Here is an 18,374-nt window from a genome sequence, read left to right as displayed (position 1 = left end):
CCACCTGGAGTCCTGAGAAAAGAAAAGCCAAGCCCCATGGGTACTGGCCAAGCCCACTGGGAGTGGCACACGGAGCCCGGCCTGTGGGAGACAGCCCTGCAAGGTTTGGACCCCCTAACGGGGGGTCCAGCTCCAGGCTGACAACAGAGCGGTGGTCCCTGGCACCAGCTCCAGGGGACATGCCAGCCCCCTGCAGGTGGACTTATTTCTCTTGCCCATTTATTCTGCGTGCCCCAATGGCATCTACCCAGAGGACCGGGTCTGGCCGCGAAGTGTGGCTCGGACGTGAAGGGGGCTTGGCCGATGACACAGAGTCACCCATTCCATGGAGGTTTCTGGGCCCCAGTCACTTCTCTGATGGGGGAGGCAGAGTGGGCTGGGGATGATGTGTGACGCAACCTGGCCCGTGCAGACCCCTTTTCTGGGCAAAGTGCACTGCCACCGTCACCTCGGACGGAGGAGGCAGCTGGGCTGGGGAACTTGGGGTCCCAGCTCTGGGGACCCCCGCACCAGCCTGTCCCAAGGAGAACCTTTGCTGGGTCCTTGGGGCCACCCGACACCTTCCTGCATCCTCCTCAGCCATCAAGAATGTGCCTGCTGTCGGGGGAGTAAAAATAGAAGCTGACACTTCCTGGGGGAGGAGGGTGGACCTTGCCTCCTTCTGTAGACACGTCCCCATCCTCACCTCCTCGAGCCTCCTCCTCAGCTATTCCTATACTTGGTAAGGGGCCTGCATGGGCACAGCCCCTTTCCCGCCCGCCCCACGCGCCCCGGCCACCCAGCCCCTGGCCAATCGCTGCTGGGAAAGATCAAGTGTCACTATAACATGAGGGCATAAGGCCGTGCGTGCACTGCCTGAGACGGTCCTGTCCACAGGGAGCTCCAGCCCTTCCTCCAGACTCGGCCACAGGTGGGTATGGCCGAGAGCAGCTGGCCTGGGGCTGGGCGAGGCCTGCCCGGCGTTTGAGGCACATGCTGGGGTCCCAGGATGCTGAGGTTCCAGGATGCCCTGCTTCCAAGAGGCTCAATGACCCGGGACCCCAAGGGGCTGGGGGGCTAGCATCGTGTGCTGAGCTCTTAGAACAGTGTGAGAGCAGCCACTCCACACCAGAATGCAGCCCCCGCCCCCGAAGGAGGGAGGTGGGGCTCCCAGGCGAGCTGGGGAGAGGTGGGGGATTGGAGACCGTGCAGCCAGGAAGGGCGCTGCCCGGAGCTCCGAGGGCTGCCTGCTGCAGTGCGGCTGCCAAGCCCTGGCTCACCCCCAGGCCCATCCTGGCCTTCCCACCGGCTCCACTCAGCTCAGGGCGCCAGCCAACTCCTCATAGGAGCCGGGGCCTCTGGGCCCCAAATGGCCATCGCCGTTGACAACTAAGGCAGGGGCTTGTCTCAGTCACCCCAGGGCAGAGTGGCTAGGACAGGAGTGGACAGGGCCAGAACTGAGGCAGGACAGAGGGAGGAGTGTGGAGCTGGACCGCTGTCCTGCTGGCCCAGAAGACACGTGCCACCTCTGCCCAAGGCGGGAGGAGGGCTGCTCCTGAGAGCTGCCCCATGCTCCTTGCCCTGGCACCCTTTCCACCCTTCTCGGTGTCCCCATCAGATCAGGACTCAGCTGTCCCTCCTGACGTCACCCAGACCGAGCTCCCTCACTGGTATCTCCTTTTCCGTCTTTACGGCCGTCCTGGGAGGAGACAGATGGGCAAGCAGCCACCATCAGATGGGACACGGTCAGGGGCTCACAGCGAGTGAGTGGCAGGGCCTCCTGCCTCCCCACCCCCCAGCACATCTTGTCACCTGGGAAGGAGGGTGTGTGTCCCCCAAGGAACACTGACCTCAGAGGCTATTTTCACCCTCGCCCCTCTGAGGGCAGGACATTAGATGGACAACTGGTTTCCTTCTCAGCTGTCGGAATGCCACCCCCTGCCCCCAAGCACACCCCATCCTCTGCCCCTCCCCGATGGAGCAGCCCATGAGGTCACCCTCTGGGCCTCACTGGGCAAAGGAGCAGCAGCCTGGAGAGGCCTCAGTTTCCCCACTTGGAGAGTAGGCCTTTGCTGCCTCATGTTGCAAGGGGTCCCTACGGGCACCCTGCCTGAGGTTCAGGAGCCCTCCTTGGTGCCCTCAGACTCAGGCTGGTCTGGGAGAACTGGAATGGGACGTGGTGAGGGGGTGGCCTGGCCAAGGCCAAGACCTGAGCCGACAGCTGCTCTCACAGCCCCCCTCCCACCGTCTTGGGTTTCTGGGCAGAGGAGCCTTGGCCGATTTGGGCACCTATTTCTGGACACCTCAGCTGCCGCTGGATCCTTAAAAATAACCCCTCCCTGGGCATGGGCCATGACTGTTCCCTCTTGAGGAGGCTGACAGGTGTCAGGCACTGCCAGGGTGAGAAGTGGGCGCAGCAGAGGGAGACCTGGGCTCTCACTGACCCTCCCCCCACCTTCCAGAGAGTGGCCCTGGAGGAGGCTGGGAGGCAGGGGCTGGGCTGCCAGGGGAGCAGTGAGACCCCAGCTGTAGACAAGGCAGGAGGCTGTAACTTGGGGGGGCAGCACAGTCCGGGAGGAACTCTGGGATGGGAAGGGCTGCCCAGCTTCCTGGAGGGGTTAGCAGAGATCTGCTCGTTAATTTCGCATGAAGCTGAAATTGCTCTGGGAAAATTAACATTCTTGACTGAGGCTTCGGAAAACTGCTCCCACCTTAGCAATGCGACGTAAATGCATTTTTAGATGATGAACTTGTGTTTTTCTTATACAAAGCTCCCTGGGGGGGCATAACTATTGTCTTCAAGTGAGCTGTAATGTGTTGTCATAAACTTGGTTGTTTAAAACCCCGGCCAATGTTCTGATGCAGCTGCTCGGAACATTCCCAGGGCCCGGGCTGCTCAGGAGTGTATGGTGGTCGGCTCACCGGAAGGCGGTCCTCGAGTGTGCTGGCCCAGCGCCGGCCGCACCTGGACATGTGCAGCCAGGCCGGGGCACAGAGACGTTGACAAATTCAAGAGCACCCACGGACCCGGGAAAGCAGGCGGGAGAGCAGGACCGGGGCTAGGGGGATGGGCCTGTCCCCTCAGTTTTGCAGCTCACATGCATGGGGGGGACACACAGGGAAATAGCCGCCACCCATCCCCGTGAGCTTGGGACTCAAGTCTGCTGCCTGGTTGGGTGAGGGAGAGACAAGGAGAACAGCTTGTACAGTCTTGTGATTTTGGAAGAGGAGTCCCTAGAGGGTTATGGGGACACGCAAGGGACCCTGAGCCACCTGTAAGAGGACACAGTCCTGAAAGGAAAGCATCGGTCAGAGAAGGGAGCTTTGAGCTCACATCAGTAAGAGAGGTTCTCGTGGGGACAGTGGGGTGGGAAGACCAGGGAAGTCCAGTACACGCATTTCAGGTTGCTGGGCTCTGTAACCTAGGGGTTCCCAGGGAGCCCCCAGCTTTGCCCAAGGGCTGGTTTGAATCAGTGTCAGCAAGTCTTGTGCAGTGTCCAGAGCAACCTGGACAGGCCCCCTCGGGAATGCTGTAGAGGACATGTCTGTCCTGGGGTGGGGGGTGGACGTCATGACTTTCCAACATCCCATCCGGGCTGGAGCCAGGGCAGGAAGGGGGTGTGGGATCTGGGGCTGGGGCCTTAGAGAAAGTGAGGGGCCTCATGAGAGGCCACACCAGGCCGGGGAACCCTCCACCCCTGCCCGTGGATGTCCCCTCGCACACCCACACCCCACCCCTTCCAGCACCTCTGGTCCAAGGCAGCTCCTAACTGTGGTCTTGGTCTCCCCCTCCCCCTACAGAAACAGCCCACCACCATGTCTGACGAGGAAGTGTGAGTATCATCTGCATAGCCACCCCACCCGCCTCGGGACCCCTGGGCTGTGTTCAGAGGTTGAGGACTTGGTGTGTGTCAGAACCTGCTGAGCTGAGCGAAAGCCCCTCACCCTCTCCTCTCTCTCTCTCTCTCTCTCTCTCTCCCCCACCGCAGTGAACAGGTGGAGGGTAAGTGTCAAAGCTACGTCCTCTCTCTGCATGGCCCCTTGGGGAAGCGATCCACCGCTGGTAGACAGTATGTCTCTCCTTGGGGACCCCTGGTAGAAGTCTAGGTTTGCCCCATTTGGCAGACCCCACCCTTCTGAAAACGGGCTCCTCACTCTTACCCCTGCACCCGAGGCCTCTTCTGTCTCAAAGGTCACATCCCTGAGATGTGGTCCCACGTGAGCCTTGCCCTGCACACCACCCAGCCTGCACTGCAAGGGTCCCTGGCGGCCTACGGGCCTGGCCACTCTCCGCCATGCTCCCCCATTAAGACACGGGCATCCGGGGCCCAGACCTCTGCCCGAACGCCACTGTCGTCACCAGAGCCTCTGCGTCCTCTGGCACCAGGCGGCCTCCTTTGGGCCTGAGGACCGGCTTGGGCTGCCCTGCTAACACGTTCCTCCCCTTTCTCCCACCCCATTACAGAACAGTGCGAGGAGGAAGGTAATTGCAGCAGCCCCTGGAGTCCCCCACCCAAACCTCCCCCCTGAACTCAACCCTTCTGTCCTGCACGTCGGGGGGCCTCCGCGGGCTCTGCAGTTAACCGTCCACCTGCCTCACCACTAATTTCCATTGGCCGTCACTGCTAACCTCTCATCTCTTTATCAATTAATAGACAAACGCTCATTAATCACTCATCAATCCTCCATCCTCACCATGTCCGTGGTGGTGCTGTTCGCTGGGATTTGGTCGTTAAGACTGACTCTCATTAATATCAAGTCTGGTTGTGCAGGCCCTCGCTGCCTCACAACAGCTCTGGGGCTGTCGCTCTGTCTCTGTCTGTAGCTCTTTCTAGCTCCTCTGCCTCTCTCTCTCTCCCTCTCTGTCTCTCTCTCTCTCTCTCTCTGTCTCTCTGCATCTCTCTCTCTCTCTCAGCATCTTCCCCTTCCTCAGTATGTAACCTTCGGGCGTAATCTGGAGCCCCCTCCCTCAGGCCCACCTGGCGTCTGTGGGAACCTCTCGGTCGTGCCCGGGCAGTGCACCTGGGAACTATGCGGAGAGGCCGTTCTCAGGCTCGGATGGGAGGTCCTCCCAACCCCCTGGCACCCACTCAACCTTGGGAGTGCTTTCACGCACCCTTCCCAGCAGGACTCTCCTGTGAGGCGTTTCTGGGCGCTATGTTTTGAAAATATTTTGAAAACACTTGGCTCCCCTAACAACGTGAGCAAATATTTCTTTTTCTGCTGAAAAGGTGGAAAGACTCCTTCTGAGTGGGAACTGTGGTCCTGGGGAGCCAGCCCTTTCCTGGGGGAATAGTGTGGCCGGTGGGCAGGGTCCCAGCATCTGTTTCCTCCAAGACCCTCACAGCACCACCATCACCTTCGGGCCCACTCAGAAGCCGCCCTGCCCACTCGGACATTCTCCTGGGCATTGGCATTCTCTTATAGCATGTGGATTTCATCCAGTCCTCACTTCCGACACCCCCAGAACAAGACCGAGCCAGACTGTCCCATGCACAGACACCTCAGTGCTCGGGCGAGCAGCAGGCCCCGGGGCTGAGGGTTTCAGGGTCCCCCAACGCCTAGGAGGAGGCGGTACTGCAGAGGCAGGGCCCCGGCCCTCGGCCTCTGAGTGGGCGCCCCAAGCATCGCTGTGTTATGGGGTGGGCTGCTGAGGGCCACCAATGCGGGACTGGAGTTTTCCTGCTCCAACCTGGAGTGCCCACTGCCCCTTCTCAGGGTGCCAGCCTCCGTTTTCAGCCACTCCAGCATGCCCGCCTAATGACTGCCCTTGTTCCCTCTCTCCCTCCTGCTCCCTGCTGCTCCCGCCTCAGAAGAAGCTGAAGCTCAGGAAGAAGGTAAGCAGGGACCAGGACCCCGGCCCACATGACCCTCCAGCTCACCCATCCCACCAACCTTCACCCTCTCAGTGACCCTGTGAGCTCCACCCCTCCGCTCTGTCATGACCCCCATCCCTACGGACGTGCAGTGTGCTCCTGGTCTGACCTTCTCTCTCTCCCCCTGCCGCCCGCACCCGGCACCCCTCCGCCTGCAGAAGTCCATGAGGAAGGTATGAACACACAGGACTTCTGGTCCCCATGTGGGGCCCAAGTTCTGGCTGGAGCCCACGCAGGGGTTGGGGAGAGAGCCAGGACCCATCGAGGCGCCAGCCAGCCAAGGGGCCCCCACATGTGGCTCCAAAATAACCCACTAACCATGATCAGTGCTTGACCAATTGGGGGGATCCCGAGAACTGCGCACTCCCCGACATGGGCTGTGCTGTGTAGAGGTCATCCCCAGCAGTAGGAGACTGCTGGACCAGATGCAGGGTGGCCTGGACCCTCCATCCCTTAAATGAACCCTTGGCCCTAGGCTGGGTAACTGAGAGCCCACGTGGCGTCTCACCCCTCAGCCAGGTCAGGGCCCCAGACAAGTTCCCAGGTGAGCAGAGGGAAACAGAGGGTAACCCCTGCAGCCTGGCCTTGGGGCGAGGGCTGCACCCCCAGCCCAGGCCCGTCAGCCCCTAGCAGGGCCCCTGTCACTCCCTGGCCACCCCTCCAACCTGCCCCAGTGGGCCTCCTCCTTGGGATATGAGTGGACAAAGCAGCTGAGGCCTTGTGCCCTATGTCCACACACCCTCAGAGGCTGGGAAAGAAAGGGGCATCAGTGCCCCTCTCTCCAGGGGGCAGGAAGCTGGTGTCCTCTAGGCACGCTGCCCTGGGCTGCAGGCCTTGCCCTTGCTGGGGGTGCTGAGCTACCCCCAGCCACAACCCCGAGCATGGGCTTCTGCGTCCTCAAGTGGAAGTCCTTCCAGGGGCCTGAGGACAGGCGGGAACCCCAATGTCCCCATGGCCAAAGCAGTGTTGTCCCAACAAAAGCAAGAGCCAGAGGTCGAAACTCTGCCTTTGAGCCCTGGTTTCCCCGTCCTTGAGGTGAGGACAGGATTGGGGTGTGACGGCACCCCAGGGCCAACACTGACCATGTCCTGCTCGCTTCCCGCATGCTCCCCCCCCTCGGCCTTGGCCACCACTGACCCTCCTGAGTGGCGACCAGCTGTGTACATTAACCTCGGATCCTTTCTCCTTTGACCTCTGACCTGTGACCTTGCCTCTTGTTCTATGGCCCTCCTCACCCCTCGAAGCTCCTGAACCAGGTATGTGCCATGACGTCAGTCCCATGTGGCGTGTGTGCACCCACGTGGCCGTGCGTGAGGGGAGTAGGCGCCTGGCCCAGAAGGAACAAGAGGCCATGTAACCTACTCACAGCGTGGCTGTTTGACCCAACCTCCTGTTGCCTGTCTGCCCCCTCCCCACCCCTGCCCTTGTCGCTGCCCCAAGGTCACAGCTGATTCTCTTCCCTCTCTCTCCCCACACGGTGCTGCTTCCACAGAGGAGGTCCAAGAAGGTACATTCTCCCCACAAGGCGGGAGCCCTGCCTCATCCTCCAGTCCTCTCTTCCCCGCTCCCTCCCTGCCTGCATGACTGTCAGAGTGGGGCCAGGTTGCGCCTGGAGTGCTGGCTCAGGCAAGGCTTGCTGAAGGGGTGCAGGCTTCCTCCTGGCCTCCCTGGCAGACAGCAGTCAGGGCTGGGGGACTGAGGCGCTTCCTCGCCACCAGCAGGAAGGTGGGGGCAGCCATCCTCCAGGTCAAGCTGAGTACAGGTCCCGAGAGGGGTGCAGGCCTTGGGAGGACGGCTCTGGGGTCCACTGGGACCCTCTGGATCCAGCAGAATGGAGTGGAGGAAGGGCAGAGAAGGAGAAAGAGGACCTGTGCTTACACCCTGCAAACCAGAGGGCAAGTGGGGAGAGGTGAGGCTGGCAGGAGGGCAGGGGGCGGAGTGAGGCGGAGCGTAAAGTCAGGCTGAGCCCCAGACCACCAGGGGCCTTGAGTGCAAAAAGGCAAGCAGTCAGGTCCCAGTGACCCACCCAGCGCCTGGGTCTGGGCCAGCTGGGCCCAGGAGTGAGGAGCCCCTGCTAGGCCCGCCCTCCCACCAGCAGCTGGGGGTAGGGGAGCTGCAGGCTCTAGTCAGGGGGCGCCTCAGTGAGGCTTCAAGAGGCCTCCCAGTTGGGCTCGAACCCCGAGCACGTCCTCAAAGCTGTCTTTCCTTCCCTAGCCTCAGAGGGACATTAAGTGGTGGCCGAGCAGGCAGAAAATGTCCAGGGAATAGGCCTGTAGGGGCTGCAACGTCACCAGGTCACCTGAACCAGCCCCAAAGCAGATAGACAGACAGACAGGAGGTGGGGTTTCCAGGCCGTCTGCGGGGGGCTTAGCTGCATGGCGGCTCTTCCCTCCAGCTCTTGGTCAGGCCCCCAGCCTCCCAGACCCCCGGGCCCAGCCAGGCCCCCGCAGAAGGCCAGGCCCCAGCAGCCCATTTCCTTCCCTCACCAAGCCCTGCCTCCCACCCCTTGACCAGCCTTCTGTTCCCCAAACACCCTCGCCCCAGGGTGCTGGCTGATGGTGACGTCAGGCCCACCTGCAAAGGGCCATGTGCCAGCTCCTAAGCAACCCCAGTGAGGCACAGCTCCGGGGACTCTAGGGGAGGGTCTGCAAAGCGCACACACAGGCCAGGGCCTGGTGAGGCCGGAACCCCACCCCTCCCCCGACAGGTCTGCTGGCCACAGGCAGGAGCAGAGGAAGGAGCACACGTGGTCAAGGACGGCTTCTCAGCTGGGCCTTCCTGCTCTGTCAGCACCACCAAAGGGCCCAGAGCAGCGACTGGGGGCTGGGTCAGATGCTGCCAGACCAGCTACAGACCCCAGCTACGGCCAGGATAGCCAGGACCTCCCCAGGGCCCTGGGGGTGGGGCTGATGAAGGGAAGCAGCCCCTACGTGTGGGCGGCCAGGTCCACCCAGGCAGCTGGGGGTCTCGTGTAGGGTCTGCAGGCTCCAGCCTGGACAACCAGCCACCTGCCACAGGGCAGGCCCCGGAGGTGACCCAGAGGTGGGAGGGAAGAGAAGCCTCTTCCAGGTCAGGGGCAGGCTCCCTAGGGAGGCAGGGAGAGCAGGCCTGGGCCCCTCGGGCCCCTGGGGGGAATAGTGGAGAGCTGGCTAGGCCTGAGGGCTCCCTTGGCTCCCTTGGGCTCAAACCAGCAAGGCTTCTGCGGGCGCGAGGCACCAACAGGCTAGCTTCACCTCATTGTTCTGGACCTGCTGGGTTTCAACCCAACCAGACCCAGGAGTCAGGCCCCCACAACGATCCACCCCCAGCTCCAAGGCTACCATGTCGGGGAGGATCTCAGCTTTCCAACGTGGGCCCCTTCAGCCTCCGTGGAAAGACTCAGAGAAGCCAGCAGCCAGCACCCTCAGGCCGCGAAGGCCTCCACTCCCTGCCAGGCCTCCCGGGTGGGTGGGGGTCTCTGGGCCACCCACAGCATGGCCGCACCCAGCTCCTGCACCCACGCCCCAAACAGTCATTCTCTGACCCCCACTGGGGACACTAACGGGGTCCAGGCCAACGTGCCCATGGGGACGAGGGTCCAGGAGCTGCTCCATGCCCGCGCCGCAGCTCGCACGGACGCTCCCCGCAGCCTCGCCGGCTTTTCTCTTGCATGTATGCTTATGCCCAGAAGAAGCCGCAGAGGAAGAACGGGAGGAAGAGGAAGGTAAGGGCCGCGTCCCAGGCTTCGGTGACCCTGAGAGGGACAGGACCTGCCCGCCAGCCTGGCGTCTGTCTTGCTGGCTCTCCAGCCATCTCCCTCCCTCCGAGGGCCAGGCCAGGCTGCTTCGCATGGGCTACCGCCATGGGCTCCACAGCGGGGTCTTGCAGGCGCTGTCGCCCGCTGAGCTTCTGCCCAGCACGGAGGTGGGGTGGTCGGTGGGAGGGCCAGCAGACTAGGAGCCTGGCTAGGGGCATGCTTCCTCCCCTCCTCACCCGTCTTCACCCCCTCCCATCGGACCACCTCCTCCTTCGCCTGGCCTCTCCCTTCATTCTCTCCGGCCTCTCTTGCCTTCCCTCATCTCCATTCCTTCCTTCTTCCTTTCAGCCGTCTCCCTCCCCACATCCTGGTTCTCCACCCCAAGCTCTCCTTGGAGTCCACAGGGACTTTTGCTGGCCCTTAGTGGGGACAAGACTCTCTTGTCCTGGTGGGTCAGGTGGGTGGGTGGTGGGCTCAGCGGAAGAAGAACAGGCAGCCCTACAGGCCTGAGCCCAGCAAGCGCCCAGCTAGGTGATCCCCAGGGGCCCGTGGTCAGGAATGGGCCCCAGTCTCATGTGGCCTCTCTCTCCCCTCTTTCCATGCCTGCCGTCACTGTGGTGATCAGAGGAGAAGCCAAGACCCAAGTGAGTACAGGGCGCGGGCAGACTGAACCCGGGTGGGCCACGCCTGGAGGGAAACTGTGCTGGCTGGATGCGGGCCACGTCACCCACCGGGGCTGGGGCCCGGCTGGCCCCAGGGGAAGACAGACATTTAAGCTCTGTGGGGGCCGAGTTGGCACCTAAAACCCTGAGAGAAGCTGGTCACTTCTTTCTTTGCCCCTCAACTTGGAGTTTACAATTCTACGTATCTGATGAGGGTGATTTGGGAGGGTGAGATTACTTGGGGCAGCCCCTTTTGTCCCCCATAGGTGGGGGCCAGACTCCTCCATGGAGAGCAGAGGTGGACTGGGGAGGGGGTGGCAGCAGGCTGTGGCTCTGACCTGGGCCACCCAGTGTAGGCAAGAAGGACTTCCTGTAGGAGAAGGCTATGGGCCAAGGAAGCAGGGGCACAGTAGTTGGGGGAGAAACACAGAGGGGGTCCCCATGGAGCTCTCCTTGCCCTCTTTGGACCCCGCCATGCCACGCCGTGCTGTGGGTCTCACAAGGCCCCAGATGTGCAACAGACACGAAAGCAGGGTGGGTGGGAGGGAGGGCCTTGCCCCTGAAACCCACTTCAGAACAACACCTAGCCCAGACCCATCCCCCTTCCCCCGACCTTTCACTGCCCTGGGGCCTCTGAGCCCCTGGGAAACATCATCCTGGTTGGGAGGGTCTTTCCCACATTTCACCCACTTGTGAGTATTTCAGAGATTTGGTTTCAAGCCAGAGCTTTGTAGCGGTTCAGCTCTTTTATCCCCGTGCATATTCGTGCCTGCGTTTGCTCGCATGAGATGGGACATGGGACTTGAGTCCTGGCACCGCCAGGCTCCCCGCAGGGGGAGGTGTGAGGGGCTCCCAGCAGAAGACTGAGAGCACGTGAAGCACACAGCCAGCACGTTTCCATCCGTTGCACTTTATTTTTCAGCAATTTTAAATAAAGCTGCCGGATCCCAAGATATTTTCTAGTTTTAAAAAAATGTTTGTGTTTTCATTATGAAAATAAAACACCTCATTAAAGAAAATTTGGAAAATACATAAAAGTCCAATGAAGAAAAAAAAATCATCTATAACTCCCACCCAGCCAGCCAGACTGCGGAAAAGAGGAGAAAGAAAAAAAAAGGCTTATTTCTTCCTACTCTTTTTCCATGCGTCGGGCTTGGAAAAAAAGATTTAAACTCTGAGCTGTTTTTCAAACACTGTACTGTCTATACAACCTTGAATTCTGCTTTTTTTAAAATGTAGCACTATTCATAAGTATTTTTCCATGTTTTTACATAGTCTTCTTAAATATTTTGAATGGCCACATAATATTCCATCAATTGGACAAACCATAATTTTCCTAACCATTCCCCCAGTGCAGGAGGTTCAGGCTTTCCCCAATATTTTACTATCATAAATAACGCTGGGTGGAAAGCATTTTCTGTCTTTTGGGTTATTTCCCTAGGCCACATTCCCAGAACTGGAATTAATGGGTCAGAGTATGAACGCTCTTAAGGCTTTTGACATCCCTGCCAAATGGCTTTCCACGAGGGGCTTGCCAGCGCGGTCTCCTACGTGGACGTGAGCGGGTCTGCGCCCCACACCGCTGGACCCAAGGAGCCACTGATGGATGGGAAAGGGCCTCTCAGGGCTGTTTCCGTTGCATTCCTTTGATTACTGCAGGCAAACCTTCCCCTGTTTGTTAACTGGTGCTCTTTCTTCTTTGAGAATCGTGGCTTATGCCCTCTGCCCATCCATCTAACACAGACAGCCCTATGTTTTCTTAATCATCCGTTTGCATAACGATATAAGTCTTCTCTGTATTTGCTGAAAATATTTTTCTAGTCTGGGTTTCCCCCTCCCCTTTTCAATTTTTGCCTTTTTTCACATACATAAGTTTTTCATTTGCATGGAATCATCTGGCCATCTTTTCCTCAGCGGGACCTCTGAGCTTAGAAAATCCTTTCCCGGTCCAGCAGTTTGATCGATATTCAGTTCCACTTTCTTCTATGGCTTGTTTTAAAAAATTGTTGTTGTCGTTTTAACTCTTTGCTCCATCTGGAATGCATTGGGGGAAGGAGCAAGACTCATGGCTCCTTACAGCCGGGGCTGGGGCTGGGGCGGGGGCGGGGGCGGGGTGGGGTGGGGGTGGGGGCTCCTTTCTTCTTCAAACTGCTTTCTGCCTAGTCCCCCTTTTGGGTCCCCAGAAAGAAAGATTAAAGAGGGGCCACAGAAACACAAAGGGGTGAGACAGGCATTCCTGACCACAGAAGCCAATGCCCTCCCCACCCCAACTCCGGAGGACCTGCGGTGACCACCCTGCCTCCTTGTCTGACCCAGTGGCATCTGTTTATTTGTTTGAGAAAGAAACTGAGGGTGCCTTTCCTGGACAGTTGGGGGTGAAACAGCCCTCGATGTCCAGAACCTGGCAAAACAGAGGGACAGAAAGAGGTTGAAATCTTCTTGAAGGGGGTCAAGCCACCCTGGGGACAGTGGGTTATTCATCTGATAAGAACAAGGGTCAGGCAATGTGCCGAGCCAGGTGCCAGGGCGAGAAGAGTGGAGGGTCAGCCTGGGGCCAGGCCACGTTGGGTCAGACCAACTGTCCTTGTGGGCGCCCACTTGTCCCTGCTCATGAGCTTCTCTCTCCTCTTCAGACTCACTGCGCCTAAGATCCCAGAAGGGGAGAAAGTAGACTTCGATGTAAGTTTCTGGAACCCAATCAACTCACCCGCCACCCCCAACCCCAGTCGTCAGCCTCCAGGCCCAAGAAGATCGTCTCTCCAGCAGTCACTGCTAGGCCTTCCTGGTCCCAGGCAATTTTGCTTTCATTTATTCATGGACTGGAGGAAACTTTCCAGCGATAGACATCTCCCCCCACCATTCTTCTCTCCTCCATCCATCCATTCATCTAGTCACCAGGCCATGCACTCACCCATTCCTCCACCTCTCCACCCATCCATCACCCATCCATCGTCCCTCTCTTCCTCTTCCATCCTCCCTCCACCCACCCATTTCATCCATCATCATCCATCCATCTGCCCATATTCATCCTTCCATCCACTCGTCCATCCATCCTTATCTTTGCCTATTCTTTTGTCCCTCATCCACTCACCCGCCCATCCATGTGTCTCTTCAACAAACCACTGGCTCACTAGTTTCCCCTCTGCCTGGTCCATGCAGGACACATCTGAGGACGGTGCCAGGGCTTAGTCAGCGTTAGTCCATCGGGGTAGGTGGAGGGGTTCTGAGGACCTCACAGCTATGCCGGGCCTGGACTCAGCCATGGCGGGGTTGGCACTGTCCCTGCCCTGTGGCTCAGGAATCTGCCAGCTCTGAGCCCCCAGCAGGGCAGGGCCATGGGGCTGTGGCGAGGGCAGAGCTCCCTTGCTGCTCCCAGCTTTCGTATTGGCCAGAGGACTCAGGGCTTCTCTGCTGGGGCATGGGTGGCCGAGCTCCGAGCTGCGGGACGAGGGGTGTGACGGGCGTGTCCCACCCACAGGACATCCAGAAGAAGCGCCAGAACAAGGACCTCATGGAGCTGCAGGCGCTCATCGACAGCCACTTTGAGGCTCGGAAGAAAGAGGAAGAGGAGCTGATTGCGCTCAAGGAGAGGATCGTGAGTGGGGCCAGTCCCGGGGGCGGGGGCTGCTGGGCCCGCTCGGAGGGGCCAGGGTTGGCCGGGCTCAGCTGATGGGCTCCTCTGGCTGCAGGAGAAGCGCCGAGCGGAGAGGGCTGAACAGCAGAGGATCCGGGCAGAGAAGGAGCGCGAGCGCCAGAACAGGCTGGCGGTGAGGCCGGGCGCCCCTCCTCCACCCGCACCCTGAGCCGCTGACCGCGGGCTGGAGAAACGCCAGGGTCTCTGTCCTTTCTTCTCCTGAGGTTCCCCCGACATTGGCCAGTGACCGCAGCCACGGGCTAAGTGTCCTTTGCCCTGCAGAATCCCTGTGGGAGGGCATACCCTGATCAGGGCCTGGAGCTTCTAGAAAGTTCCAAGCCAGGGCAAAGTGTGGAAGCCTGCCCGGAGAGGGCAGCCCTGGCCCAGCCCTCAAGGTCGTGGGGGTGGGGTCTCCACAGGAGGAGAAAGCCCGGAGGGAGGAGGAAGATGCCAAGAGGAGAGCTGAGGACGACCTCAAGAAGAAGAAGGCTCTGTCCTCCATGGGCGCGACCTACAGCAGCTACCTGGCCAAGGTGAGTGCAGGGGTGCAGGGCCGGGGCCGCCGCCACCCGCCTGCGGGCTGGGCAGTGCACAGGGCAGCGTTCCCCACCCGAGGTCAGGCCCCTCCGCTCTGTCCCACCAGGCCGACCAGAAGAGAGGCAAGAAGCAGACGGCCCGGGAAATGAAGAAGAAGATTCTGGCTGAGAGGCGCAAGCCCCTCAACATTGACCATCTCAGTGAAGACAAGCTGAGGTGAGGGGGGCACTGTGGCCCAGACCAGGGGTCCTGGTGGCAGAGGCCTCCCTGAAACCACCAGCCTTGGGGTTTCTGTGAGGCCACTGGGGCCGGAGGAGGACAACGGGTGGCCTGGGCCCTGCCTTCCAGGGCTTATCTGGCCACGCCTGACCTTTGCCACTCCCCAGGGACAAGGCCAAGGAGCTGTGGGACACCCTGTACCAACTGGAGACCGAGAAGTTTGAGTTTGGGGAGAAGCTGAAACGCCAGAAATACGACGTGAGTGCAGGCGCCTGTGGGCCTCGGGCCCCTGGATCTCACCTGCCACCCACCTGCCTGAGTCCCCACGGACCTGGCCCCTGAGAAACTGATACAGGCTGTCCCCACACACGGACCCTGGTCTCCTGCTCCCCCAGGTGTCCTCCGTGCTCTGGGCAATCAGCCGCTGCTCTGAGTGTCACGTGAAGGAGCAGCGGACAGAGGTGTCGGGTCCAGTTTCTGAATCGCCTGGGGCTTGTAGAAAGTCCCCAGGGCAGCATTATGTCCCTCTGGCACTGGGGTGTCCTCTTCCTACAGCCTTCTCTGCAACCCCAAGTCCCGGACACACTGCCACCAAGATATCTGTTTCCTCAGAGCCCCTAGGGGTGTCACGCACCCCACCGGGCAGCTGGGACTGGAGGGCGCAGACGGTGCCCCTCTGGAGGGTGGCCGAGTCCTCTGACAGGGGCTCATGACTCAGAGCAGAAGCCTGTGCAGACGCTGCCCCCGAGTCCGCGTGGGGACGACAATCATTCCCCTTGCTGGCCGCCCCAGGAGCACACACTTCCTGCAAGCATGGAGGGTCCAGGCTTGGGGCACAGCACTGTCCTCTCTCAGTGGTCCCCTGGGAGGGCTGGCCTGTAGAAGTGGGCTGCACCGTGCGGAGCCAGACCGGCTCCACTGCCTCCTGGCACAGGCACACTCATGTGCTGCCCACAGAGAGGGTCCCCGGGGACTGGAGGAACCACGAGGTCCCGGCCTGGCCGGGGCCTCAGCCACCCACCCAGCCCGGTAACCATTTGGCCTTTCCAGATCATGAACATCCGGGCCAGAGTGGAGATGCTGGCCAAGTTGTAAGTAGCCGGGTCCAGCCTGGACCAGGCTCATGGTGTGCAGTGCACGGTGAACCTCTCGCATGGCAGAACCCAGGGTCGTAGAGGATGTTGGTGGCAGTGGGCATGGCGATGACGGAGGCCTTCCCCTCCTCCTGCCCCTGCCTCCTCCCTCCTGCCTGCAACCAAGTGGCTTCTGAGACTGGCCTGCTGTCCTTTGCAGCAGGCGGGAAGGGCCTTGCCTTTCCCTGAGCCTCCCCCCTGGGCAGTCAGGAGGAGGGAACAGCTGGGGCAAGGAGACGGTGGCTCTGAACTCAGCGGGCAGAGCCTCTCCTCCCGACCCATGCCCCCTGCCCCACATCCCCTCGCAGGCGGGAAGGTAAGTGGCGGGCTCCGGAGCTGCTGTGTGTCTAGCCCAGGTCTCCAGGGCACGCCACCAACAGTAAGTCAGAGATACAAGCCTGAGGGCTAATGGACAGTGTGCTCCAGCCAGAGGAGGCAGGACACAGTAAGGGAGTGAGTGGCCCTCGTGTGGCACCAAGGCCTTGCCAGGGCCACTGGAGGAGGCCTGCGGTGAGGAAGGGTGTGTGCGCCCACGCCCTGCCTGGCCCGATGAGGACGTCACGGTAAGTCGTCCGTGTTGTTCACAGATCACCAACCTCAGGAGCCGTATTGACCAGGCCCAGAAGCAGTGAGTAGCCCTGCCAATCCCTTGCTCTGCACCAGGCACATGGCCCTTGGGGACGGCTGCCACTGCCCCACCCAGGGCCCGGCGATTTAAGCCAGTCCCAGTGGCAGCCGTCCCTCAGCAGAGCAGTGACAAGACTAACCGAGGTGGCCCCTGGAGCCAGCATGTGCAGGCCCTGCCCTGAGCCCAGGAGGACGGCAGCTTGGAGAGGGGCCAACAGGAGGTGTGGGTGGTTCTGGGCAGCCTTCAGAGGGCCTGGAAAGCCAGCTTGGGCTCCAGGACGTCCTGGTAGCATGTCACTTCAAAGGTGACATGGGACAGGGAATGAGGAGACCTGCACTTGTCACCAGTCCCTCTGCGACCCCGGTTCTTCGGGATGGTGAACCTGTCTGTCCAATTGGCCCAGGTTCCAGGGAATCCATGGCAACAGCTGCTAGAGAGGCCCAGAAGGCTGTGGCAGCTCCCTTTGGTTGGGGCCTGTGCTCGGCTGTCTCGCTTCTGGGGTTTTATCTCCAAGCTTGGGCTGAGCCAGCCACACTCTAGGGACTGCAGTGTGCCCAGGATGGCTTGGAGTTGGGAGGTTTAAGGAGGTGTTTCTCTGCCTCCTTGCTGCTCCCAGGGATGGGCTCTTCCTCCCTGGAGGCTGGAGAAGGTGACACCCCTCCTCCCTGGCTCTGTTGTATGGGGCAGGGGTGATGCAGGTCCCTGAGAGTGGGCCATTTGGCAAGGTGTGCATGTGTGTATGTGTGTGTGCGTGTGTGTGTGCATGTGTATGCATGCATGGAAGAGCCCTCAGGCTGGCTTCTGCAGGACATGGGCCATAGGCCACCATTGCCAGGCCTTCTCCTGAAGTCAGCCTTGGCTCTCTCCAGCCAGCTGTCCACAAAGGCCAGCCTCAGGGCTCACACAGTGTGGCTCTCCCACCCATCTCACCTAACCCAGCACCCAGCTCACTGGCGTGCAAAGGGCCTCAGACAGAAGGGGCAGACTCCTGAGGACCGCCACCCCCAGGTGGTGACCTCCTGTCCCCAAGGTCCCGCTCTAGCTGGTGGCCAAGGGGCTGAGACTCTGGAATGAGACACGGGCCTCACAGGTCCCGAGTTCATCAGGCCTGAACTGGCAACCCAGAGTGATGGACCAGAATAGCCCACTTCTCCAGGCTCCTGGGCCCAGGAGGCTGTGACCCAGGGGGCACACTATGCCCTGGCCAAAGTCACTGGGGAGATGAAAGCCATGTGGAGAGACAGCTTCCAGGGCGGGCCTCGTGTCAGCCTTAAGTGGGGTCCCTGTCCTAACCACACTAACCGCCTCAGGACAAGGCCGCCCAGGGCCAGCAGGGCCAGGCACAGGTGAGTCGCTGCTGCTTGGACAAATGGACAGAGCGAGGAGTGTGTGCCGGGGGTTTTGGGGGCCAGGCCGGGCCCATCGCCCTGCTAGCAGCCTGGGTGGGCAGAGCTGTCAGGACCGGGGGTCCGCCGGGGGCTGGGGAGGGGCCTCGGCCAGGGTCCAGGACACCCTGACACTCAGCACCAACTTGCTTCCCGTTTGCAGCAGCAAGAAGGCTGGGGCCGGGGCCAAGGGCAAAGTCGGCGGGCGCTGGAAGTAAAGCAGCTGGAAAGGCCCCCCGAGGCAGAGACCCTGGGCACGTGCAGCCCACATGCTGGTGTCTGGCCCCCAGGCCTGGGGGCAGAGGGCCCACTCCGGAGAACCCCTCACATCTCTGTCCTCAATGCCCCTACCCCCTGGGGTCTGTGAATAAAGCTATCAGACTCCCCTCTACCAGCTGTGTGCTGGCTCATGGATAGGGGTCTTGAAGGGGGGGGTTTGAGGAGGGACTGAGCCAGAGGGCAGGGAGGGCAGAAGCATTGGGGGCCCAAGAGACACTGGGTGCTCTTCTCAAGAGGCCACCAGGCTGTGGCTCGACTCTGCCTCAGGGGCTGGGGCCAGGACACCCCACCCAGCCCTGCCAGTGG

The 18,374-nt window shown here is 60.8% G+C and overlaps 1 protein-coding gene across 12 annotated transcripts; it reads left to right on the top strand.

The window, feature by feature from the left end:
- Positions 1 to 798: 798 nt before the first annotated feature.
- Positions 799 to 18,180, top strand: TNNT3 (troponin T3, fast skeletal type). Of its 12 annotated transcripts, none has more exons than XM_088789808.1 (18): positions 799 to 910; positions 3,781 to 3,812; positions 3,969 to 3,982; positions 4,445 to 4,462; positions 5,796 to 5,816; positions 6,014 to 6,028; positions 7,100 to 7,111; positions 7,348 to 7,362; positions 9,523 to 9,558; positions 10,217 to 10,235; positions 12,887 to 12,932; positions 13,732 to 13,848; positions 13,943 to 14,020; positions 14,307 to 14,420; positions 14,531 to 14,640; positions 14,811 to 14,901; positions 16,364 to 16,404; positions 17,953 to 18,180. In XM_088789808.1, the coding sequence occupies exons 2-18, from the start codon at positions 3,796 to 3,798 to the stop codon at positions 18,005 to 18,007; spliced, it is 819 nt and encodes a 272-aa protein (XP_088645934.1). In that variant the 5' UTR covers positions 799 to 910; positions 3,781 to 3,795; the 3' UTR covers positions 18,008 to 18,180. The 12 variants fall into 12 exon arrangements, with proteins under 12 accessions (XP_088645934.1, XP_088645931.1, XP_088645933.1 ...); XM_088789805.1 differs by having other exon boundaries at positions 5,948 to 6,028; XM_088789807.1 differs by having other exon boundaries at positions 5,793 to 5,816; positions 9,526 to 9,558.
- Positions 18,181 to 18,374: the final 194 nt, after the last annotated feature.

Source organism: Rhinolophus sinicus, chromosome 14, assembly GCF_057876585.1.
Source record: "Rhinolophus sinicus isolate RSI-liver-muscle chromosome 14, RSI-T2T, whole genome shotgun sequence".
NCBI lineage: Eukaryota > Metazoa > Chordata > Mammalia > Chiroptera > Rhinolophidae > Rhinolophus > Rhinolophus sinicus.
Note: the sequence above shows the minus strand (reverse complement) of the source record. Positions and strands in the feature narration are given on the sequence as shown.